The 26,747-nt window shown below is 44.1% G+C and overlaps 1 protein-coding gene across 5 annotated transcripts in view; it reads left to right on the top strand.

Moving 5' to 3' along the window:
- Positions 1 to 26,747, top strand: part of ANO9 (anoctamin 9) — a 586,191-nt gene that overhangs the window by 197,733 nt on the left and 361,711 nt on the right. For all 5 annotated transcript variants that reach the window (XM_086957696.1, XM_086957699.1, XM_086957698.1 and 2 more), the window contains exons 4-5: positions 4,391 to 4,530; positions 25,000 to 25,046. In XM_086957696.1, the coding sequence (XP_086813822.1) occupies positions 4,391 to 4,530; positions 25,000 to 25,046 (187 nt within the window). The remainder of the gene's footprint in view (positions 1 to 4,390; positions 4,531 to 24,999; positions 25,047 to 26,747) is intronic.

Genomic DNA, 26,747 nt, shown 5'->3' with positions numbered 1-26,747 from the left:
TGCGAAAATAGTATCTCAACCTGATCTTTCTGAAAAATCTGTATAATTCTGTGATAGATACTGTTTGGGTATCTGAGGTGTAAGCCCCTTTTTTAATTTCCCCGTAAAGGTTTCCACTTTACTGAGACTGACGGAACGGTTAAGCTATTCCGGCCCACGCTGTAATCTGATGTGACTCGTAGATAGACCGATACCTAAGTTAAGGAAGATCGGCTCCCAGACTAATTTCCAAATTGGAGGTATGTACGTGGTTAAGAATGTCCTCTAAGAATGCCCTTAGATTAATCCAACAATTTGATGTAGCCGGTTGCAACTTGCACCTATTTCTCATCCTCAGCGACCACTTACTTTGGAAGTTTGTTGAAGAGAAAAAGTCTCGAGTGAAAAGACCCACAGTGGCTTTAAAGTTTGCTCCATCAATGTAAGTAACTGCATGGCCCGACCCACTTAGGTCACTGTTAGAAGCAGCACCCGACCTAATCATTTTAAACATTCTATTCACAGTTGGTGCATACTCCTTTGCACCCCCCCGTGTTGCTGTTGTTTGACTACTGGGAATGCATCCCAAGAAACCTTCACCAATCGGCTGATTGGTTGATAACTCATGTGAGTGGAGTCTTTTTAACAATTTCAGTCTCTTGAGGTTCCACTTGTTCAAAAAACCATGTTATTCTTCCCCTGTGTATATGCGAATCTATATCGCCGAGTTTGACCGAGACTATTGGTTGGTCTCACTCGAGTTCCTACGCTTGGAGGCCCAGCAGGCCCTGAGCCCATGGTAATTTCTTGTTAGTGTAACTGAATTCTGTTAATTAAGTATGACGCTCTAGAAATCTTAAAATAGTGATCTGACGAATTGTTTTAATTTCACAGATATTATCGCCCCTTTCAACCTTGCCCCTTCCTTATCCTGCACTTGTCCTGATGAAGACCCCGTTAAAGGACCTAACGTAGCCTACGGCCAGGGGTCGAAACGTCGATGGCTCTTGTTTCTTGATGCGGACCTCCGGCACATGTCCTCTAATCATTTCCAATGTTTCATGTGTGACCGTTGAAGGTCTTTAGTGTAATAACCTTGCAATGGATGCCTCAATTATTTAGGCTTTTTGTGTTAGATCTGTTCTGATCCATATGTCAATATCGTTCATGATTGTTTTCATTTTGACTATGTCTACCTTTCTTTGACTTTACACTGCCCTGAGCACACCCCCTTCTTTCACCCTCCTCTCCTTCCCCCCCCTCTGGGGCTCTTCAAAAAGTATTGAGAATGTACTGACAAAAGTTTGATACCTGGTATTGAAAATAAATGACAATACCTCTCTCAATTGTTCTGATTGATGTTTATATAGTTGAGAAAGTATAAACAAGTGTTGTTATTCGTGTGTGTTGCACATAACACGTTTTCAAATAGGATGGCGGTGGGCACATCTTTTGGTTCCATCACAAAGGTTGCACTGCAAGGACGGTCAGGGGGCCTGTCATCGCATACCAGGGCCCCTGGTCCCACCCCAAAGGAGGCCATGACTGTCACTGCCCAGGGTCCTCTCAACGCACAACAGGGCCCCTGGCCCCACCACAATGGGGGCACTGACTCTTACTGCCCAGGGGCCTCTCACCGCACTTCAGAGTGAAACCAGAAAATCTGGATAAAATCGTGGCTTCCATGCTGAAATTGTGTGATCTTCAGCAAATATTTAATTTCCCCAAGGTGGGTTCTGGAATGCCATTTCGTATGGGATGCTGCCAGGCCATCTTTGATGGGTTTCGCAGAACCTATACTAAAGCAAATGGAGGTTTGCATCTCCAAGGGATAACAGCCTTCACCTGTGGGCTGCTTCCTCTGTTCCATATCCCATGTTGCCTATTTTAAAGGAGAATACTCTGCTAAAACAGTTTCCATTGATTTAAGGCTGAGAATGAATGATTATGAGTAAAAAAAAGTGCTGCAAAAATGCCGCTAAATTTCCATATTTGTGCTGCTAAATTTCCATATTTGTGCCGCTAAATTTTCTAATCCATGCTGCTATATCCTGGGGGTCTGTAATGAAGCAGCTTGTAAATTGTGACTCACTATGACTAGATGCCAGTACAGGGATGATGGCCTGCCTGGGTCAGTGAAGTCTGTGATCACAGTAAAATAAAGGCAACATTTGTAGTTAATGCAGCAGGTTTTCCTTAAAGGAAACTGGGCTGCATTTAAAAAGAAAAGTTTGCTTTTTTTGTTTGTTCGAGAGTTTGCAGTGATCCAGTGGACCTCTGCCTACTAACAAACAAACTTTTTTTTAGCATTCAGAAAGGACCCATTCCCTTTTGCGAAAGAGTTACCATCCAACTTGGATGTCTGTAACTTTTCAATGTTCTACGGCCACTATTTCGGTCCTAAACCCCTGATACATATGGGTATGGATTGGAATCTCTGTAAAGGACGCCTACAGCACGCCCTTTCCAATTAGGATTCCTTATCTGTCTCAAACCCCATTTTAGATGAGGTAAAAAATTAGAGACTCCTAAAATGGGTTTAGTCCATTGCTAAAAGCAGTTTTTTTGGTCACCAACTCCGAAATGGAACGTTTGCAAATTAAAAACTGCTTTTTACATCCAGGCCCTTGTTACCTTGGGGTAGTTCTGTTTCTAAGCCATGAACCTTGAAAGGTCAGCGCCACGCTTAAGGTGCATGGCTCTGCTTTGTAAGGTCTGAGTCTGTGAAATCTGTGTCGCTACAGGGAAAGCTCAGCTGTCATAGGTATGCATCAGTAAGAACTGTGGGATTTCATGGAGCTTTAGAATCTGTGTAAACTAGGGCTAGCTGTGCCTTCTAATGCTTGAAACGTTAAAGTCAATACTAGCTTGCCCATAGCTGTTTTGCTGTAAGCCAGAGACTTAACATATGAATAAAACTTCCAGTGTTTGGGGCTTTAAGATCTTTGTTACCTGACACTGCCCTGTGTATAAGGCACAAGACTGATCTTTCTACTTCTTCAGACAGAACCATTGTGTTATGGGAGAGTTGTCTTCATACAATCAAAAGATGACACTTTTCCCAACTGCATTAACCGGTCAGAAGCAGTTTATTGCATATCCTTTAACAGCATTCAGCTATTCCTTATGTACACTAAGAGGAATAAGAGACTTGAACTGAGATTCAGACTGTGATCTCTGATAAAGCAATCTGATGGCGAATAGGTGAATCACTTTCCACAATATCTCGTCTCTAAGCTTTCAGATTGTGATATCCAAGATCTCAAGTCATCCTATGTCAGGTGAGACTAGCCCATTTGAACCTGGGCATTCTATCCATGTAGCTGTTCATTTAAAATGGGAAAAGCAGAGCTAAGCAAAGGAAAGAATAATTTAATGAAGTATTCACACCTGACAACCTGATCTCTCTTGACCTACCACCTACATGGGAGACTACTCTCCTACAAAACTCTTGCACCAGTTTAGGAGTCCTGGTCCATATGCCCAAACTCCTTTCTGTATGTCAGGGTCTTGTAGCCCAGCTGTAGCTTCTACTGCATGAAAAATAAAAGGCCTCACGCCAGATTATTTTTAAAATATATACAGCCTTATGACCTGTTATTGATAACCATGAGCACATGGGGTGGGTATGTATAATATTACAGCTGTCTGCCAAATCTGAAACTCACTTGGAGATGGTATTCCAATATGTCACCATAACATGAAAGTTCTTAATCAAAGAGATACAGAAGCACACAAAGAAGTCCAAAATGATGAAATATGATCAGTAAAGTTTTGCGGGATCGAAGTTGTGTTTTTTGTGATTTATTCTTTTCACAGTTATTCACGTTCCAGAATGCCGACACTTGTTTCATCACAGAGACTTTTTCAAGGCTGAAGTGTATGGAAAAGGGCAGTATTTAGAGTTTGTGCCGGACTAAGTAGTGCTTCTCCAAACGGAGTCCTTTGTTGCCAAGGTGATTGGTTTAGTGCCAACAGTAAGCATGTCCATGTGGGACGGGGTATCATACCAATAAGAGAGGTGACAACTATGGACGCATGTAGAGCTGGAGTGGATGAAGAGGCAACTTGTGTTAGTGCATGTCAGCGTCACACACACAAATGGTATGCGGGTGAAAGAAAAGGATTGTTTGCGAAGCCTTGATAAGCCTTGGAAAAGTAGCAGGACCTCCTTCATGTGTTGCCAACAGAAAGCCTTGACAAAGCTGCTGTGACGAAACACATCAAGTTTTGATTTTGTGTATTGATTTCCCTAAATTTGTGTACGGCCTAGGATGTGCGGATAGGCATAGCCATCATCACTGTGTGTATTATAAAACATGAGATTTGCCTTGTAATATTAAACACATGAGAACATGTTGATCACATGTATATGTTACCTTTTCAAATGTTCCCTTTTTTTCTTTGGTAGAAAATTCAGGATAAGACTAAGACGTTCTATGGCATTCGTGCACCTCCAGACATCTTCCGAAAGTATAACTGTCTCTTGGGGACTCCAGACAAATGTGCTCCAAATCTGAACCCAGAAGATATTGTTCGGATCACCACCAGGTAGGATTCCACTAACGGCAATTGTCACCAAGTTAGATGGTGCTAGTCTCACAATAGGCTCACTAGCCTTTTGCAGCTAGTAAAGGGTATGCGTCAGCTACTAGGAAGCTGCAAAGACTTAACAATTGGGAATAATCCGTCTGTGCCCATCACCACTACAAGTGCTCAAAGAGTAGAGAGCACTGTCCACAGACTGGGTTCCACTCATCACCTTAACATCCACCAGCAATCCCATGTACATTACTACTGAAATCCCCGATTAGGAACGCTGTAGAAACACTCTAGATATCATTTTTCTATCACATTTAGCAGCCTGACAAAGACCTGGACCTATTACCATAAACCTGTCACTAATGGGATTGCTCCCTATGTACTAGTGAGATTCTTACACATAATCATCACCATCTTGACCCCTGCAGAACCAGCTACTCACAAAGCCTTCTATAATCCATCTGTAGGTGTGGGAGCATTTTCAGGAACAGAAAGGGGTTACTGGGATTAAATTATAGCAATGTGAACCTTTGACCACTGATGTCTTGAGGTATGACCTTACTATTAAGCCCAATACTAAGCACTGTGTACATTTGACCCACAGAGTAAATAGCAAAGCCAACAGTTCAAGGCTTTCTCTAGGAGCTGGTTTGGGATAGAAATTCAGAACTCAATCACAGTTGCAGCCGGCATGGCTCACGGGTGGCGGGGTGGGCGCGCGGGGGAGGAGGGGGTGTCTTGTGGAGGGATGGAGGGGGATCTTTTTTTTTTTTTTTAATAACCTTCAGGCCTGGTCCCCCAGATTCTCAGCTTCTGCTCTCCTGCCTCCGACAGGAAGCAGGCAACCAGGCTCCCTCCCCTAGCCCAACCACAACACTGCAATGCAGCATTGTGATTGGTCTGAGCGCCGTAACACACCACTCAGCCAGGGGCTGGAGGAGTGGGCATGTTCTCTATGCAGGCTGTAGTGCAGTCTGCATGGAGAACAGGGAAATGTGCATGACTGTTTTGGGCGGCCTGAGAGGTACGACCAAACATTCATTGCACACTTAGGAGTTGGCAAACCACTCCTCCCCTGCCCTACTCGGAGAGCAGAGCAGCCCCACCCACCCCCGCCAGTTGCAAAGCAGCAGGACACGAAACATAAAATTACAATAAGTTATCATTTTATGTTTCTCACTGCTTAACAGCATTGGAGCGATGCTCTTCCACCATAGCGGAGGACCCGCCCCAGCTCAATCATCGTCCAGCCACTGTTTTACATAAGGAGGGAAGCTAATTTGCTCTCAACGAATGTCACAGTGCAGTTCATGCACAATCAGAAGGCAGACATATGGTACAGAGTGGCCAAACTAGCAGTCACTATATGGGGAGGGCAGCTACTTCTGTTATTACTTGAGGCCATTTCCAGTGGCAAGGTATTCTACAAAAATACAGTCCGTAGAAGTTATCGCCTTCCTGGGGAAATAGTGGGCAACAATCTCCTGACACCATCTGAGTCTCCAGTCTACCCCACCAAGAAGTATTATATTTGGATTCTTGGTAGCACCTGAATTGTCACAAAGTTCACAGTTCTTCCAGAATGCCACATTATTGCACTGTATCTTCATTCAAATTTTAGGTGGGCAGGCCCGCTTCTGCTGACTGGGGTAGGGGCTGCTTAGCTCCCAATGATGTGCAACGCTCCACGGCTCAACCGGTGAGTTGGCGAGTACTCTCAAACTCAGCCTGGCCAGGTTGATGCTGCTGCAGTTGCTGGTCTCTGCGTCTCATGCAGAGCTGCATATCTTCTGCTGTGAAAGTGGGACGGCCCACACAAAGGCAACGGGGAGGCTATTTTTCAATCAGGGTCCAGTGGATAGGCCCTTGGTGTTCTTCCTCGGGCCCAAACCAAAACTGCTCACCCCAAAAAAAACTAAGAGCACACTCCAGGTTGCAGCAGTGATCACAAGTGGCAGTTTAGTTAAACTTGGGCTGCGGTTTTAATCCTGCTACAGAGCCAACTTCCAAGGACTCTTCTGTTGATGATGACACTGAAATGCTGTAATGATTTCTCAATACGTCAAATCCAGTGGCAGCTGCTACAGAACGGGGGTGGTTGTGGGGCGGGATGGAGGAAGTATACAAAAACAAAAAATATCACATACCTGATTATGGCTGCAGCTTCTCCTCTGTCTTCTTCTCTTCCTGGCTCCCGGCAGTACACTGGATCCCCTAAACCAATCACGACACTGCTGTCACTAGCATGACAGCAGCGTTGTGATTGGTCTGAGAGGCCTGTTTGGCTGCTCAGACAGTATCTGGGAACCTTTGGACTGTTCTCCACCCGGATGTATAACACAGCCAGGTGAAGAAATGCTAAGTGCACATGACTGTTTGGGCGGTGCAAGACGGCCGGCCAAACTGTCATGTGCACTTATCGTGCGCCAACCACTCACCTCCTTTTGACTGTAGCCCGGCCCGCTCTAACCTGGCACTGTAGCCCATACTGAAAATAAAATGATAATATAGTTATTCTTATCATTTTATTTATCCTTTTACCACTGCTCTGAGAGCTGGGGGGCGCTGCTCCTCCCCTTAACGGAGGAGCCGCCACTGGACAAATCATCACATTTCATTTTACTTCTTCTGGGAGAAACAGCTAAACAATTAGAGATTCTATTAAGTGCCATATTGTCACAGCCTTTCCTGGGATGCAAGGAGTTGCCTTAGTTGTTCCTGTTCCTGTTCCAGCTTCGCACAACCCTCCTGCAAACCCCCAAAGCGGAGGGTTGTTTCTGAAAAGTAATATGACAATGGCCCAACATACATGGCGCTTTCTGCCTATGTATTAGGGCCACTGTTTGCTATTTCTACCCAGGTCCATCCTTTGGGAAATCTTAAGGATTTTGGTGGTCCTGGGCCAAACAGATTTTGGGGCCCCTGTTTGGAACAGCTTTGCATTTATGATCCCATTTCAGCTCCTTCATTCGCTCTTTGGCCAGGTCACTGACAGTGCACAGGAACACTCGTCCAAATTCTAAATGTGTTTACATTCAATATTCAGGGACAGTGACGTGTTCCAACATTGTCACACATCAGAAGCTCACTTATATTACTGCAAGCAGTCTCTGTTACACCCTCCCATTTCTCATATGTGAGGTCCTGTTTTGATCTAAAATAACTTTTTTTTATGGATGCTGCATATACACAACATTTCTCTGCAAATTGTCTGTAATAGACTCACCTATATTAAAAATAAATTTAAGGAAAACGGTATTTAAAATCATTTGTTTACAAATTATTCAAGGTCATCAGGGCGAGACTGCAGAACAGAGCAAGCTCTATCAGGGGGCCCGCTAAAAGGCTGGTGCCCTGGGCCGGAGCCTACTTTGCCTATGCCTTAAAACGTCTCTGTCCATCCTACCTCACATGGCGGACTCAAGCTGGCAAAATCAGTGATGGTGCCCCTACAGAGGCTAAGTGGAGGCCGCCGACTGTCTGCTGTTGAAATCCCTTAAAGGGTAAGGGGACTGCAAGCTCAGTGGAGTAAAAGCCCACCAATTTATAACTGAATTTTTTCTTTGCCTACATCTAAATACCCCCAAAATACTACTAAGGAGGCCTTCGAGATTGTTAAAACTTTTCCAATCCCATTTCCTGCATTTTGGCTATTATTTTATCACAGACCTTCTCTGACGACAGAATAGATTAAATAATGTCTACTTTCCTGCCTGTTTCCACTTGAACTTGCTCTTCGCATTTTCATTCTCATTCTCATTGGCCTATTTTACTCTTCACGCTCCTCTGTCAAGTTATCTTTCTTTATTGAGCCACTTTCAAGGGACTGATGAACCTATTGTTGCTGAGAAGCTGCTTCCCAAAAGAACCAGCTGCAATCAATGTCTGTAAGAGCACTTGCTGTTCCATTGTGGGAAAGTGCAGTGGTCATCAAAATGCTAAAAATAAAATGACTGCTGACCCTGCAACCCTTACAAACACATTTAGCTCACGCTGTCAAGGCAAAAGTCACAAGCGGTGTGGTTAATAACTATCATTCGTAATAATTGAATATAGGGCAATTCTGGATGGAGGACAGGCATGTTTTCATCGCTGCCACAGGACACAAGCTTGGTTTTGTTGTTGCTGCTGGTGATCTTTGCCTCAGCTTGGATGAGGGTGCTACCACAGCCCCGTTGTAGGAAAGTAGGATCTGCTTTTATGGTTACCCCCACTTTTGCCTGGTGCTAAGGTTTTATTGACTAGTCTGTCTGGGATCCTGCTAATCAGGACCCCAGGGTATCTGCTTTCTCCCTTAAATTATTATGTTCAGTATGTAGATACATCCCACATTGGATACTGGGGTAGACATATTAGTCCCTGGTATCAAGGAACCCAGAGCATAGGTGCCACAGAGGTCCTCCACGGGCTGAAGCATGTATTATGCCACCCATGGGAGACAATTCAAACTGTAACTACAGGCCTTCCATTGCATTCTACATAAGCTGGTGCTAGCACTACTTACGAAAGATATATCCTATATCTAGGGTCACTGTACTTAAAACCTATAATTCCCCCTTTAGCAGGCCTCTTCAATCCTGCAGGCAGGTTGCTTGGTTTGCTTGCATGAGCAGGACACCGCTACTGCCTACAGAGCCTATTCTTCTGGGTTGTAAGTGAAACAGCCATCTACTATATAGAGGGGCACAGCGTAATTACGAGATGACCATCTCGAAATTGGCTGAAACTAATCCTATCATGTTTGGTAACAAACATGTTGGAATCAAACCCCCACATCATAAACGGTGCGGGAGGTATAATTCCAAGCACTGGAAGAGCCCTCCAATAGTCTCTCAGTGCTCCCGGTACAAGTCTTCTAGACCCGGACAGCACAACATGGCTGCTGCAGACCAGAGAACGATTCTGCCCTCCTGCTGCTGAGCCGAGCTTGAGCAGGGGATGGCAGAACAATAGGTATCCTGTCACAGGGAGGTGTGACCACCTCCCAGTTAGGATTTAGTGTATTGGGCCCAGGTGGGTACGTTTGCCAGTGCTACTCAGTCTGCATGAGGGGCAATTTTAATGTCCTTGTGCATAGTCCAGTTCAAACCAGCTCCCGTTCTGGCGCAAAACTGGACAAAGAACATGGGAGTTACCTCCCCCCTGTCCAAACCCTCCCCTGGGAGGGTCCCCTGTATCGTCCCAACCCTTTCCTTAGTGTACTTAAGGGCTTACCAGGGTGTAGGTAATTAGATTCGTCATGGGACAAAATTCAATTCAGACACCACTTCTACTTCTACCTTCTGGGCACTCTGGACTTCGTTTGAGCACAACTTCATCCCCCTTTCAGTCTGCTGCACCGTCTGTGCCTGTGCACTGTACAGGAACCTTCCAAGGCCTGTGGGTATCCAATACACCTGTAGGAATCCCATTTCAATGAAAGGAGTCACTGCATTCGCAAGCACCACATCTAATCTGACCGGTCTGCTGATCCTGAGCTCCTACTGACTCCAGAAGTTTCTGCAACAGAGGTGGTGATTCTCCACAGCTCTCGAGGCCTGCCCTGCCCTCTCACCATGTTTGAGGCCACTGTCTCTCGTGGGAGCCGCAGGATCCGATCCCCTGTGCACTGCATCAACTTGCAGTTGCAAAGGCTTGTTGACTTCCTTCCACCAAGATCTTCGGGCTCCAAGTAGCCCCAACCTCAAGCATCTCCAGGAACCAAAGTCTTCATCCACATCGCATCTTTTGTACCATGGCTGCTCAAAGTCCTCTTCCGACTTCAGTGCCTCCGGCCTGTGGGTCCTATTGAGGGTCACCTTTGTTTCTTTTTGGCTCTCCTAATTGCTCGGTCCTGCCCTGACTCTGACACCATCTTTGACTTCTACATTTTTAGCAGTTGCCAAGGCTTGTTGGTGCTCCCTCCGGACACCAACCCCTCAGAACTCGAAATCCTTCGTGAGACAGCTTGTGCATGGCTCCTGGTCCTCCTCAGCATTCCCTGGTCCTCACAGCTGCAGAGTCAAGGTCATCGTCACCCATGCTGCAACACCAGAAATCGGAGGGCATTCGTCTTCCAAGTCTCCTAGTCACTCCTGTGTGACATAGACTATGTCCCCTCTGCTTGCAGGTATCTCTCATCTAGAACCCACCTTGAGATTCCTCCAGACACTTTCTCCTTATGCAACAGGGGCGCTTTCCTGAAGTCCTCCATTGGGTTCGACGGCGGTTTCCGACACCACTTCAAACGTATGCATCCAGCTTCCCTGGTGTAGGTAACATGTGTACTAGGGTATTCACGGGTGGGGTGGCTCTCCAACTTTCTGTCTTCCATGGGGTTTCTTCAGGGTCAACTGGGAAGAGTCCTTAATCTTTGAAAATCCAACTGCGACTTACACGTACAGTTGTACGGAGCACGTAGTCGTGTTCCCACACTACACACGCTGTCCGTGGGTTCCCTATCTACATACTGGGTGGTTCCTTGGGTCCCCAGGACTTCTACTTCCTCTCGACCCTGCCTTGATCCGACTCGTGGTTCTTATACTACTTTCTTAGTATATGGGTTGGTCCTCGCCCCCCCCCCCCCCGGGGTCCACTCTGTATTACGTGCTATTTACTGTGTTTCTTTGTTAAAGTATTGTGTGCATTGTGTTTATCTCCATGTAGGAGATATTTGTACGTACTAGAGAGTATTATATAATAAATACATATTTCTATAAATACTTTGGCCCCCATTAGGATGACGGGCAGCTACCGGTGAATGGGACCACCCGCCAGAAGGGCGGGGGTCCCGTTGTACATATTAGGATGCACCCGCCACTGTGGCGGGTGCTTCCCGCATTTTTAGCATTGCGGCGGGCAGTGCTAAAAGCACCGCCCGCTGCAATGCTAAAAATGCACGTTGTGGGTTTCAATGCACAACATGACAGGCACCTCGCATTGAAATGCAGGGGGTACCATAGGTACCCCCCATGTGCACACCCCACCCCCCAGAGTCCCTGGGGGCCCGCAACGGGCCTCGGCAGGGGGATTCCGCATGCCTTTCCGTGGCGGCATTGCCGCCACGGAAAGGCATTCACAAATGCCCATCATAATATGGCTGGCGGTGTCTAATAGACACACCACAACCATATAAACCCTTTTCCGCCCCGGCCGCAAGGCGACCAGGGCAGAAAAGCGGCGGACGGTCTTTCCGTCCGCCGCGGTACCCCCGCCATGCTAATATGGCGGTGGGTCATTCAGGGTAGGATGGGGGGCGGATCGCCCACGCCATGTCCGCGGTGGCGATCCGCCTGCCATCCTAATGGGCCCCTTGGTGTGGTTCTTTTCACTTAACCTATACTATAGGATTGAATTCTGGTAAAACAAGCTGCTCTACACTCCTTCCTGACTAAGCCTGAAAGCTGCTCTCCACAGCTACCACTTGTAGAGCTTTCTAAGGTTGTCTAAGACCTCTTAAATCACCATAAGGGTTGTCTGGACTGGTGCAGGGTGCTCACTTACATAAGTGGACATCATATACCAGGCCAGCTTCTCACAGTAGGGAAAAAAAAGAAAAGGGACCGTGAGTACAATGAACTAAAGATGAAACTGGTGCGCTGGGATACGGAGATTATTGTATTGCTAAATTCAGAATTGGCAAGCAAAACTGAAAAAACTCAGGAAGATTACAAATCCTGGCCCAGCAAGAACCCAGAGCTAGGTTCAGGGCAAAACAGGCGGTGTATACGAATTCGGGGATAAGGCTGGGAAATTGCTGGCCTGGGTGATGAGACATGAAGAAGTGCAGGAATGGATATATAAGATACGTGGGAGGGGTAGTGTCATGGTCGAAACCCCAGAAGTCATAGGCCAGGAATTTGCAGAGTACTTGAGAGAACCATACTGATTGCTCTTATCCGCAGACAAGGGGGGGGTCTAGAAAACTTTTTTTCGAGATCTTTTGACCCCACACTGGGGGTGAGGCACAGAAATTACTGGAGCCCAGATTTATTTGACCATGAGATCACAGATGCTCTGACACAATTAAAAAGCAGGAAAGCTCCGGGCCCTAACAGGCTACCTCTTGAATTCTTCAAATGTCTTCATATACATACATAGTAGCCCCCCTTGAGGCAATGTTCTGAAGGAAACAACGGGAGGGGGTGCTGCTAGAAGACCTGCAGCAAACTTCAATCGTACTCCTACAGAAGGAGGGTAAACCGCCAGAAGACTGCACGTTCTATTTCCTCATCTTGTTGCTGAACATGAAAGCAAACGTGCTGGCATGAGTCCTCATAAACCGCATGTTGCAAGTTGATTCCTTGGTGACCGCAGATCAATCAGGAGTCATGTATCATAGAGCAAGTAGACACAATCTTAAACACCTGTTTTGCCCAAAGTGGTGGGATCAGGGATCCGGCAGTGCTCCTATCATTTGACGCTGTAAAGGAGTGAGACTTCCTTGAATGGCCCTATCTTATGGCCATCATGTGACAGATGGGCTTCGGTCCATCCTTCCTGGGTCGGGTCAAACTACTCTACAGAGATTCTGTGGCCGAGGTGAGACGGAACGGCACAATGTCAGCAGTAACACAGTTGGAAAGGAGAACCAGAAATGGCTGCCCACTATCCCCTTACTTTTTAGTGTGGCCATTGAGCTGCTTGCCGGGTGGATAAAAAAGTAATTCCCAGATTTGCAGTCTGAGATGGGATCGCGACTTGGAGGACATTGTCTCTCTATATGTGGATGACATCCTCATACCAGGGGAACCCATGCCAGTCTATCTTACTAATTCTAGAGATTCTACGCATCTTTGGGAAGTACGCCTGAAATTCGTATAAATTAAAACATGTCCATGGCATACCCCTTGATGGACTGGTGAGCCCAAACCTGGGTCCTTCCCCATCAGAAGGGAGCTCACGGGCTTTGCTCATCTGGGGATAAATGTCACGACTAATGGGGAGCTCTTTTTTATCATACACATAGGCAAGATCCTTGAGTCATACCGACGGGACGCGGGTCACTGGTGGAGCCTACCTCTGTTGCTGCTAGGCAAAGGGCGCTGTATAAGATGATCTACCTGATCAAACTTCTATACGTCCTACAGAACACCCCCTTCATGATACCGTACTGGCATTTCAGACAGGTAGACAAAGCCACCAGACTGCTGCCCTGGAAAATCAGGGCCTTCCGGATTGCGCTAACAACACTGATTAGGAAACTCTGGGATGGCAGTATACCTAACTTGAAACTCTACTACTGGGCATCCCAGCTGGTAAATGACTGTTTTTTTACAGACCAACATGGATCCCTCTCTGCGGGCCGAGTGGATACTTATGCCGACTGTTTAGTGGGGGGAGGATGACAAGGCTCCCACCACCTACACACACTTTGATATCTGGAAAAGGCAGTACGGACAACAAGCTGGAAATGGAAGATTCTCATGGCAATGCCCATTGGGGAGGCAGAAGTCCTGAAAGAGCTAAGGGCAATTGAGGAACACAACAGGCGGGACACAATAGGAATTACTGTGGAGGGGGATGTTGAAGAGACGGGGAAATGATTCCCTTCTCAGAACTGTAGGCTGAATGAAAACTGATGGGGAGTCAGTATCTTAAATACCAATGAGTGCAACAGTAGGGAAAGCGCAGGATAGAGTAGGGGTAAAAATGGGTATTCCCATTGTATTTGTATTTGTATTTTGAGCTTGTAAAGCGCACTGCTACCCGTAGGTTTCCTGGTGCTGTATAACGCTGGGGAACCCGTCCTGGCTTTCCCTGTGAGATGGTCCCTATTGGGCACCCCCAAGGTGAAGCCAGGCATCCCCGGCATTGATGGGGCCGTTTGTGGAGATTAAGCAAGTTATTGCCCAGAGTTGCTGAGTGGGACCCATGGTTAGAGTGACACCGAAGGCGAGATTTATCGAGCCCGCTGACATTGGCCCACCACCCTGCCGCGTCAGGAATTGAACCCTGGTCCCGGGCCGACCTCTGCTTCTGGGTCTGCCGCCTCTAACCAGTGAGCCACACTACTCCAGTGAGTGTAACAGTAGGGAAAGGGCAGGATAGCGTAGGGCTAAAAATTACTATTCCCACTCCAGTAAGTGCAACAGTAGGGAAGGCGCTGGATCCCAAAACAAGAAAAAATAAAACCATCAACATTTTTATTAAATTTAATTTCCAATATTAACATAATTAATATATACATTTAAATATATTATTATTAACAAAGATAATAAAACAAATAATTACTCATTATTTAACACTATAAAATCCACAACATACACCTAGAATTAATTACACAATTAAATTTAATAATTACTAGTTAAATAATGAAAATTAATGTATTATTATTTATTAATTAGTCAATAAAAAATTAATTACTTACCACCTTTCACACCATTTACACATATTAACACCAAAACACACACCTAAAATTAATTACACAATTACAATTAATAATTACTAATTAATTGATGATAATTAACTTTAAAGTATTTAATAATTAATCAATACATTTTTTTATTAATTACCACCCTTCACACAATTCACACTTATAAACACCACAACACACACCTAAAATAATTAAGCAATTAACCTACTTGTTTATTAATTGAATAATTGAAATTAATTAACAGCTATTTATTAAATTATTATTAATTATTCAATTAACATATTAATTATTCAATACATTTTATAAAATTAAATTACTTCCCACCCTATTCCCCTATAAACCTACAACCCGCTACAGGACTAAAAACGCAGATTTAAACTTAAAATAAATTAATAACTAGTAACACTCTAAAACATATAATAAAATAACAAACAATTCTCATTAAAATCACTATAATACATAAAATTATTAATAAATCGATATTTTTGTAAACTATATTTTTTGTAAACGATATTTATTACAAAGATATTTATGTAATCGATATTACTTACCTGTCAGTCGATATTCTTGTCAACTATATTTTTGTTCTCAATATTTCTTCTCCACGATATTTTTGCGACAATATTTCTGTCCCACAATATTTTTGCAGTGATATTTCTTCTCTGCACCGGTGGACGATCATCCCTTTGTGGGGTTGACTAGAGCGGACAAAAAGCAAGGTTGTACAGAAAAGGACCATCTCTTTCTGGATCGTGCTCTGCATTAACATCTGCTATGCTTTTGACACATTGCAGCCTCCAGAAGGACTGTGAGCTCATTGCAGTAGGGTCACAGCTGCTAACACTGTGTTGGTACACAGGCTTACTGCCCTGGAATCTGCCAAGCAACTATGTGGGCGCTACTGCATACGTTAACGAAACACTACTGTCTGGACAGCCAGATTTGCTGAGAAAGGGCAGTTCACCCACTCGGACCTGCAGAACCTTTTGGTTTGAGTACATTCACAAACCCACCTCTATTTGGGTACTACTGTTGTATCCATTCCAACTGTGAACAATCTGCTGTTAGAAGTCTCTCTCAGAAGAAGAAGAAGATCTTTAGTAACACTCTTTCTGTTAGACTCTATCTAACCGCAGATTCCTCTCCAATCCTCCCCATTGGCTCAGCACACCATCTTCCTTTGTCTCTTGCCTTGAAAATATCAAACCTGACCTAAATGAAAAAAATTGTGTTTCTGTATGTAACATAAAACAATTTTTCTACATAATACAAGAGGCAGTTGATCATTATGTTTCTTGCTTCTTTGCTGTGAACTGACTAGCAGAAAGGGTCCCTGTAAATTCATCAGACTTTTTATAGGTTCAGATAGCTATTCTCAAAAAGTACGGTAGTCTGAATTGTGATCCATCCAACTCGATAGTCGTGACGGTTAGGAGGTGGGCGCGGTGGTGGGTAATACAATTTAGTCAATTAAGTAGTTCATCCACGCTCAACTTTCAATGGTCCCACTACCACTGGGCCACTAATCAACAAGAATTCATAACCTATCCTGAAAGGAGCGTCTCGGGTCACAATCTTCACAAATCAATTATTCAAGTAATGATTATGTGATAAAAATGTTTATAGGCAGTCTTTAATGAATTTCAAACTCTGTGGTTTATTTCAAAAAGCTTCCAAATTGTTAGATCCACACCATGGGCCCGATTCCGATCCGGTAAAATTACCGTCCGTACTACTCTCATCCAGAGCCGTCTCCGTGCAACTCGTACACATGCCGTACGACCCTGTGATCATGGGGGGGGTACGCGCCGTACACCCAGCGTACATGGGGAAATGGTGTGTACCCCATGTACACTGGATATACGCGCGTACCCCCCATGATCGCAGGGGTATGCGCCGTACCCCTGCGATCATGGGGGGGTATGCGCCGTACCCGGGGGGGGGGGGCATTCTGTACCTGTTTCGGGCCGAACTCTGCTATTACGGCTGTTTTCAGCTCCCGTAGAAAAAGGGTTGTACGGTGCGTACCCGACGCAAATCGTACTTGCCGGGTCGGAAAAAGCAGCCGCGAACCGTTCAGATGTCGCGTACAGCGGGTTCCGAGTGAGACTCGTACAGAGATTAGAGTCGTACGGTCTCTGTACGATTCGTATGGAGTCCAGCTCCTGGTACGAATCGTACTTCGTCGTACGTACGGGGGACATTGCAGGGTACGATTCGTATGGAAAAAACGCTCCGAACGGCTATTCGGAGCGCTTTTTACCGGATCGGAATCGGCCCCAATGTATTAACAAATCAATCAGCAAATGCGTTTCATCCACACTATGTTTAAGGAAAAAAGTGCCAGCAAGGGATTTGTTTACTACTTAAAGTTTAACAGTGTAGTGGAGTCTGTATTATTTAGACTTATCAGCTGAGTGGAACAGCAACTGTTCAATGTATTCTCAATCTGTTTCAAAATTTTATCATTTTATAGAAGCTACCACACTAGCCCCATACCAGTACAACAACTTGAACAGATTCACAGTAACTTTTATGGTTATACACCATAAATGAAATATTGAACACAAGAACAAAAGTGGAGCAACACGGAAAGGTTTGTTCTTCAAAGAAAATTATTATTTATATTCTTCCAAATGTAAATTGTCAAAACATCAAGGGTATACAGTTAATGATGATTGCATGTGTATCTTAAGTAAATGGAGCTGACAAAACAATCCATTAATACAAAAGAAAACAATCCAGTCTATAACAAAATAGATAAAATTGACTTCTTTTAAAAGATAATAAATAGAAAGTCAAGTGCGGACAGAAGACTTGGATTGATGTGTCGACGTTTCGGTCTCAGTGGTGAAATCCAGAGACCATCATCAGGACAGAGAAATTGATGCAATGAGGATGACCCTTATAGTATATTTAAGACCAAGCTATTGGTGAGCTGAAGCATAAATTCAAGGTTCATTGCCTTAAGGGAACGTCAAGTCTCCCCTGTAGTTGTATCCATATATTCAGGCCAAATAAGTATTAAATCCTTATGGTGGAGAATCCCTGTATCATCAATCTCAGGATCCACGTTAGTTCGAGAAATGGCGTAAGCCACGAAGCGTCTCCTCTGCGTCGGGCCGACGCAGAGGAGACGCTTCGTGCCTTACGCCATTTCTCAAACTAACGTGGATCCTGAGATTGATGATACAGGGATTCGCCACCATAAGGATTTAATACTTATTTGGCCTGAATATATGGATACAACTACAGGGGAGACTTGACGTTCCCTTAAGGCAATGAACCTTGAATTTATGCTTCAGCTCACCAATAGCTTGGTCTTAAATATACTATAAGGGTCATCCTCATTGCATCAATTTCTCTGTCCTGATGATGGTCTCTGGATTTCACCACTGAGACCGAAACGTCGACACATCAATCCAAGTCTTCTGTCCGCACTTGACTTTCTATTTATTATCTTTTAAAATAAGTCAATTTTATCTATTTTGTTATAGACTGGATTGTTTTCTTTTGTATTAATGGATTGTTTTGTCAGCTCCATTTACTTAAGATACACATGCAATCATCATTAACTGTATACCCTTGATTTTTTGACAATTTACATTTGGAAGAATATAAATAATAATTTTCTTTGAAGAACAAACCTTTCCGTGTTGCTCCACTTTTGTTCTTGTGTTCAATATTTCATTTATGGTGTATAACCATAAAAGTTACTGTGAATCTGTTCAAGTTGTTGTACTGGTATGGGGCTAGTGTGGTAGCTTCTATAAAATTATAACATTTTGAAACAGATTGAGAATACGTTGAACAGTTGCTGTTCCACTCAGCTGATAAGTCTAAATAATACAGACTCCACTACACTGTTAAACTTTAAGTAGTAAACAAATCCCTTGCTGGCACTTTTTTCCTTAAGCACTTTGACTGCCCAAGCCCGCAAGGGTTTATTGGGTTACCCACCCCTATAACAAGTCATCCACACTATGATATCATCAGGGCTGTAAATTAAAATAAAACATAATACATCAATGAACAAATTACTGGTAGCAACATGCACCAAATCTGAACGTACAGCTGCACAAGCCTCGCTCTAGGCTGGGGCTTTTTAATGGCCTGTGCACAGCGCTGGCTGTGCATGGGAGAAAAATTCAATAGACCCGGCCCTCAGAAATAGGTGCCGGGGCTCAGCACCTGCACAAATTAAGCACTGCTGGTGTTCCTCTTTTTCAAAAACAAGAATTCATCAGTATCCCCACAATTATCACATTAACTCAATTTTTAAACGACAATGCCTGCCTATATCCAATCTTTGAATCCTCCTTGGTACCAAGGATATGAGATTCCCTTGCACCAACATAACAATAATGTTGGTTGATTGATTTTTTAGTACATTGTGTGGATCTAACAATTTGGAAGGTTTTTGAAATTCATTAAAGACTGCCTATGAACATTTTTTTCACAAAATCATTACTTGAATAATAGATTTGTGAACATCGTGATCCGAGGCGCTCCTTTCAGGATAGGTTATGAATTCTAGTCTGAATTGTGATTTTTACTTCAGTCTAGACTGTTTCCAACATACATACCACGCAGTGGCAGCTGGTGACAATTGAAAGTGGTAGGGCGTAAAATTTAGGAATGACTTCTCAGTAGTGAGCGAGCACTGAATTTGCTTTTACTTTCACCTTGTCATTTTTAAAAAATGGATATACCCCTTTCACGTTTGCACAAAAATCAGAAATACAACTGGAATACGTGACCACTGCCCTGTGCGCTATACATGGAGGTCAAGATCTGAATGGACATGTATTCTGAACACCTTTTTGAACCATGGAAAGGCACTGTGAAAATCTTGCACTGCGTTTAGTCTGAGCTCCAGAGGTCTCAATCATGGCCTGTTATAAACACCTCAAGGTATTACCACTGGGACTCTCAACCCTCTCCTCTTTCTTGGGTGCAGCCTAGCATTCAACAAAATCCATACACAAAAATATAGTATAATGTACTGAGTGCAATAGAGGTGCACTTCCCCCACGCTCCTCAGTCTTTCATTCTCTGCTTGCAGTTTAGGACATGCCCCACAATACACGCACTCCTCAAATGCAGTGCAGGATTTCCCTTATTGCTGCTAGGTGTATCTGCTCTGAGAGCCCTGCAGGGCTGACAGCATTCACCCGTTTTCAAAAGCATGTTTTTTGATTGTAAAGGATAGGAAAGGGGCCTACTAATAGAAGTGAAGCTTAACGTTGCGTTGCGAATTGTTCAGTAACTTGTGACACTTCAGCGTGAATCCTGGTGCCAGTGTGGAGGTTTCATCCTTCATCCACAAAAGTAGTGCCTTTCAGACGTCTTCGCAGACGCACAGGCAGTGGGCTGTGGCTGGTGCCTACACAGCTGCCTGTCGTTTGCATCGATTTACCACTCGATTGCCCTGCCATACAACTGGGTGTCCGGTGGATAACTTACAACTACAATTCATCTGGATTCTGTTTGACATAAGAATAAAATAGCTGCTTCTTGTAAAACGTTTTAGCACTGCTTTGGAAGTATGCCAGGCTGCCCCGGGCCACTGAAGGGGGCCACCTAAGAGGGCGGCCACCCTTAGCACAGACCACAGGAGCGGTCTAGTGTCGGGCACCTGGAGGGTCCCCAGTGACGTCACTTCCGGCGGGGGAAGGGGGGGGTGAAAGGTATATGAGCAGGGGTCGCCTACTTGGCGCCCTCTTTGGTTCCAGGTTGGCAGCGTGGACAGTCACGCTTCTCCTCGTCGTGCAGTGCTGCCTGAACGCTGTTTTGTTTTGAGGTGAGTGGTCTTCCCTCCCGGCACCGCCCCCCCCTTCCTGCTCCTGGGTTCCATCCCGGATCGCCGGTTGTCGTGTGCTGCCTGCTGGGTGTGGGGGGTGGGCTGCGGTCGCTTGGCCGAGGAGTTGGTTTTGTCAGGCATGGGTTGCTACATGCGAAATGCAATGGGTGCTTTGAAGAGGACGGCATACACCTATCCAAAGTGGGGATGGACCTATTCCTGCTAGATTTAGCGGATGCATTAGTAGTGGCAGGTTGTAAGTGAAAGGACAGTATAAGGTGGGGGGGGGCTCTGGGGCGGCGTGGGCCACACTCAGAGCCATGGCGGAGTTACAGGGTGATCCAAACGCTGGAAGGTACAGAAAAGTACCCTCTACAGGAGCAAGGTAAGGGTGCGAAAGCAGGTCTTCGTGCAGGATCCTGGAGGAGCGACGGCACCCCGTTAGTCCTACGGGCGGTTGTGGACCTGAGCAACCAGGGGTTGCCTGCAACGCTCCGCACCCCGTAGTGGGGAGGGGCGTGAGTAAGGGGTGGACTGGAGGTCCGCCGGGGGGAGGGGCTAGCCCTTCCCCCAAATTGACAACACCCCCGCAGTTAACACCACTGGGGTTTATGGCTCATCAGGTCGGCAGGTGCCGAGGGGCTGCCTGACCCTGGATCGCCCGTAAGATAACCCAACATGTTGGCATAATGATTATGCAAATAAATCTGCAACAACTTTCTCCACCAAAACAATGTGTTGTGTCTGTTGTTATGAGAATTGTTGTGAGCGAGCTGGGGTATGGGCCGATGTTGGCACCAAGAGTTTTTCTAATTTAGGAATAAAAAGTTTGGCTTCTATTTGGCTATTTAAGAAAAAGCTATGTTCACATGGAAACCGTTTTAAGGTTAAGTTTTTCAACGAATCGATTTCTACAGCACATTTGTGGGCTGAGACTAGGTTGTCCCAGTTGTATCACGGGATTGGGACGTAGCTTTTACACACACAGACACAAATGAAAAGCTGCAGTAGCTGTGGCAGAAAGAAAGAGTGAATTCTTTCCTAATGGGGCTGGAAAGGGTTGGGGAAAATGTGCTACCTTTCCTTCCCCATAAAAATGTGTCAAAGTGTAATACATTTAAAGTATATCTTGATAATACTCAGACTGCTTGTTGTAAAGGTTCAGACTGACTCTATCATTAGTAAAGCCTACAGTAACATTCTTTCAATACCCCAGCACAAACTAGAAATATAGGGGAAAGATAAACAAATTAAAATGTTGACTGACCTGTAAAGAGGTTATTTCAATGTTACCTTAATGCCGTCACAGGACGTAGATTTGAGCGCGGGTCTCAGAGTAGACCTACCTAACCTAACCAATTCCAAAGCTGCTCTAATGCTGTTTATAATGTTAAACAGCAAGACAGAAGCTCCAAGATTGGAAGGAGCAGGCTAACCCAGCACTCTTTTTGAGGCTGGGGGCCTGTGTCTGACTCCACCTGGCTGTCGAATACTGTTGGGGATGGAGATGTCTGAAGTGCCCATGTCATGCTGGTCGTCGCAAGACAACCGGCCAATCTTACATGCGCACTTAAGACAGGCTGAGATGCTTCTGCTACCATTCAGCAAGAATAGCTCTAACCCCCATCCTCATACTCGGACTACACAGGTGCGCTTTGGAACTTAGTAATACTGTGGTAATGACCATTTTAATAACATTTAATGAACTGTTCCTACGGTCGTAGCAGGGGGGCAGCTTCCTCTGATCCCATGCATACAGAGAACCAGATCAGGAGGGCGACATTCTTTTACATCGCTTCTAAAGCGTGGAACGGACTCCCACTCCACATCCGAGCCTCTTCCGCTCTACTTGAACCCTGCAGGAAGCAAAAGACGTGACTTTTCAGTTAACCAACCTACCATAGGCAGGGCTAGACACACACACACACACACACACACACACCTGCTTAGCACCGGAATACCCTTCCAGGTGATAATGCGTTTCACAAACAATATAATATGGCATCCCAAGCCAAAGATTGTCTATTTTCATTATGTCTTCATTGAATTCTAAATTATCCTAAGATTCATTTTTTCAGTTCCTTTCTTTGAATTTTGTTTATTTTACCTTGTGCTAGAATGCTGCATTCCCTTGCTTGAACCCCTAATGCCCCTGTTAATATTTCAGACAAGCCCAGTACATCTGCAACGGCTGTCAGGAAGTTAGGCATTTTCAGTTCGGAGCTATAGTGAGCCCTGGCAGTTGTAATATTTAAGGAATCTGGAAGCTGCGGAGAAGAAAGTATAAAGGCGCAGGTGTTGCGACAAGTGAAAAACCACTGACTGACTGACTGTATTTGTGACACTTGTCAGGCTTTCCCACAGCTACGTTGACGCCTGCAGATCTCCAGCTCAGCAAGTCGTTGTATATCAGCAGTCTAGCGACAGAAGTACATCCTTAGGAGAGAGTCTTAATAAAAGATTGTTTGCCAAGCTGGTGGTGACTGGAAGTAGGGCAGGAGAGCTGCAGAAAAAAGACTTGAGGCAGCGTTAAGTTCCTTCATTGTCGTAGAACATGGGTTTATAAATCTCAGAATATGCTATTCCAAATAAAGAAATTAAAATAATAATTGTGTTTGGAGAATACTTTCAATCCTGTATGATTAGAGGTCCATCATTTACCAGCATATGCAGATTTCTGAGCATAAATCATTACTATATAGAAAACAATTACATTCCACGTTAGTATAAGTGGGAAACCTATGCATGAATAGATGAACTGTCTTATTTCTTATATACTAATCCCTGTGCAGGCATAACACTTGATTGGCAGTACATCCCAATTACTCTGTGACAGCATAAATCACTTTGACTGATCAGTCAACAGAGAGGATTTAAAAAACAACTCCATATCCTTTTGAATTCTTTTGGTGGAGGTTTGAGTTTCTTTTGTGTGATCTAGAGTTCCAAGAGCGACATTTGAGTTGTAGAGGAAATGTCAAGAGGTGCAGGAGTAAAGTACTGAGGTGTAGCAGTAAAACCTAGAGTTCCAGAAATGACAGTTTGAATTCCTCTTCTGATTGGTCTATAATTTCATCACAGAACCTTTGAGATCCACTGGTAAAAATGTAAAATTAGGTACTGAGGTTTGGATTTTCAGTGTGGTAAATGTTTCATTGGTGAGGTATACATTTCTACTAGTGATGTAGAAAGTCCTGCCAGAGATCTTTCGACTTTGCGAGGCGAAGAGTAAAAGACAGACTTCCAAATGTGAAGTTTTGAGTAACTAGAGTGAAATATAAACTTATAATAGTGAAGGCTTCAGTTCTAGAAATATCATCTTTGGTCACAGTAGTGAGGTCTTACATTTCAGTAATTATATTTACCATTGCAGTATTGACAATATGTGTAATAAAGTTTAGATTTCTATTAGTAAAGTTTTGAGTTCCTGTATTGAAAGTTGGTGTTCCAGTAGTAAAATCTGAAGTTCTGGCATTCCAAGTGCCACCAGTGAATAAAGAAGTTCTATCGATTAGAATGTAATCACGTTTTACGCTTTTGTAGTGACATTTTGAATTCCATTAGTCAAGTCTTATATTTATGTCAGAAGGTTTAGGAAGCGGGGGAGGGGTACTGTGATGCACTCTGCACTTGCCGCCCCGTGGCAAACTCATGTAAGAGTTGAAAGCCGCAGCTGCCCCCAAAACTCGTGCCACTCCCCCCCCTTGCTGTTCCAGTAGTAAGTTATTGAATTTCCCTCAAGAAACAAGAAATCAAGAGATATGGTATTGCAATCTTAGAGTTCAAGTAGTGTTGTTTGTGCAGCACGATGCTGAAATATATATTTTCAGTAGTGAAATATCTAGTTTCAGCAGTGGCATTTATAGTACTCCTTGTGAAGTCTAGAATGACAATACTATGGAACAGTCTAGTCTAGAAATGTGAGGCCCAGAGTTCTAGTACCGAACATTGCTCCTCTTATGAACCCAAGCATTGCCTATAAGGCGGCACTCTCATCTACACATTGATTCAAAGTTGACAGGTTAGACTTCGTGGTAGAGCCATGTGTATTTGTAAGGAATATGCCATGTTCATAATTTACCTTTTGATCATAACTGTAATACGTCTTGCAAAAAAGGAATTACTCCTTGCTAAGTTAGGTGAGTTCTACACTACACCATTTCTACACCTCTACTTCTCCTGTAATATTTGGCCTCAAAAACAGCATTATTGTTCTTTGTTCCCTTCTGCCCCCCCATCCCAACAATGCTTTGTGTACATTGTTCTCAGTCCCAAACTTTCTTCGGCCCAGTTAACTTCTTTTCATCATTCTCTCTTTCAGAATACGAATTGTTTACTTTATCCTGCACAAAATTGAACTACCACAAGGTAAGCACACATCAGAATTAGCAATCAGTCAGAATCATTTGTGCAACATTCCAGAAATGATCGACCTATTCAAGCTTTATGTCCTCATGACTCCCGCAAGTGAGTGTGTTTTGATCCAATGCAGAGCACCACTAAATAGTTCATTTATTTTCAAAGGAGAGCTTCACTAGACTAGAGAAGGGGTTACAACTGAATTTCAATGTATTTCCAAACTAACAGTCTTGTCACAGGGGATCTCTGTACGATTAGCTTTGTCCTTTGTGGCAGTGAATAGAAAACCAGTGTTGCCCCCTCTGGCTAATTTGGTCTTTGGATTTTCAACAATGATCACATAATTGGGGTGCACTGTCGACTGAACAAAAACAACCTCTGATAAGCGAGACTAGGCCTGAAAAATGATTGGTCACCCTTCCTTCCACATCTTATGGCTAGCCCTACTCCTGCCATATTTTGTGGATGGAAAATAGTTTTCAAGTATTTTTACACAAACTGTTCTTGCTGCCCCATTTCTGCTCTTCTGTAAGTGCTAGATCTCTTTCTACTAGAGACCCCTATGCAGTAAGCTTATGTGATTCATCCTCTATTTCACAATATCCTAGTCAACCACAACTTTATCCGCATTTGCAGTTAAAAAAAGAGGTTCTTTGGCTAAATTGGATTGCATGTATACTCTCAATTAATTTTTTGTTTGAACACAAACCATAGACTTAGCACAGGTCCTCCAAAAATGTGCCTGTTCAAATTAGTATTCCATCGAATACCATCTATGTGTTCTAATGAGGAATCACCCAAAGATCTGGTAGCAGTGACGAAAAGGAAAATGTCACTGACGAAACATCGATTGTTAACAAGAACCCCACAAATGTCACTTGTTATAATCACCCATGGAAATCCCAAAAAGGCTGCAACCACCACTAGTGTACAGATGTGTGGCAAATTGTAACAGTAATGTCTATGGTATTCCTACTTTCATTCCTATAATGGTGGATGAACTCCCGGAAATGTCCCAGACAGACGCACCTACTGCGCCTTGTCCTTTCTTGATCTTCTGGTACCTACTTCTTAACATGTGTTTGATGCTTGAGCCTCCACTTCTTCCCACTAAAATAGTCTTTTATACCCAACAAACATTCTGTCTACACTCAAACATGACAGTAAGCATCTATCTTAACTTTCCAACAGCACTGTTCGCTTCCTCGTGTTCAGATATCTTGAAGCTCTACTGCATACCTTTCAAAGTGCTTGTCCTGGTCTGCCAAATGTAACACTTGCAGAGGCTCCAGAAACACCAGGGGTTTGGAAATTCTTCATCTTGAATTATTCTAGTTCCTCAAAGCTTTTATTTCTGCCAGGGCTTTTTCCTCACCCACTTGCTAATTTTTGGAACTCCTTATTGCCAGAGATTTGGATCTCAACTTCTATGTTACTTTGCAAAACTCTTTAATGTTTTTTTCTTTACACTGTCTTATCCTGTGCTAACGTTTCTCTGTATGCCTGTGGGTCATTAGAAGTGAGGTATGGGTTAGTGGATGTCCTGTGTTACTGAGTCTTTTGTGTCTGTTTCACCACTTTTTTACGAGTCCCTATCATTCTGTTAAATCACTTTTCTGCGAGTTCCTACCATGCACTATTATATATTATTTTATTTTATTTCCAATAATAATTCTTATTCTGCGCTGAAAGATCTTCATTGGTTTTCAT

This window comes from Lissotriton vulgaris, chromosome 2_1 (genome assembly GCF_964263255.1).
Source record: "Lissotriton vulgaris chromosome 2_1, aLisVul1.2, whole genome shotgun sequence".
Taxonomy (NCBI): Eukaryota; Metazoa; Chordata; class Amphibia; order Caudata; family Salamandridae; genus Lissotriton; species Lissotriton vulgaris.
The sequence above is the reverse complement of the archived record's forward strand: the minus strand, read 5'-3'. Positions and strand labels throughout refer to the sequence as shown.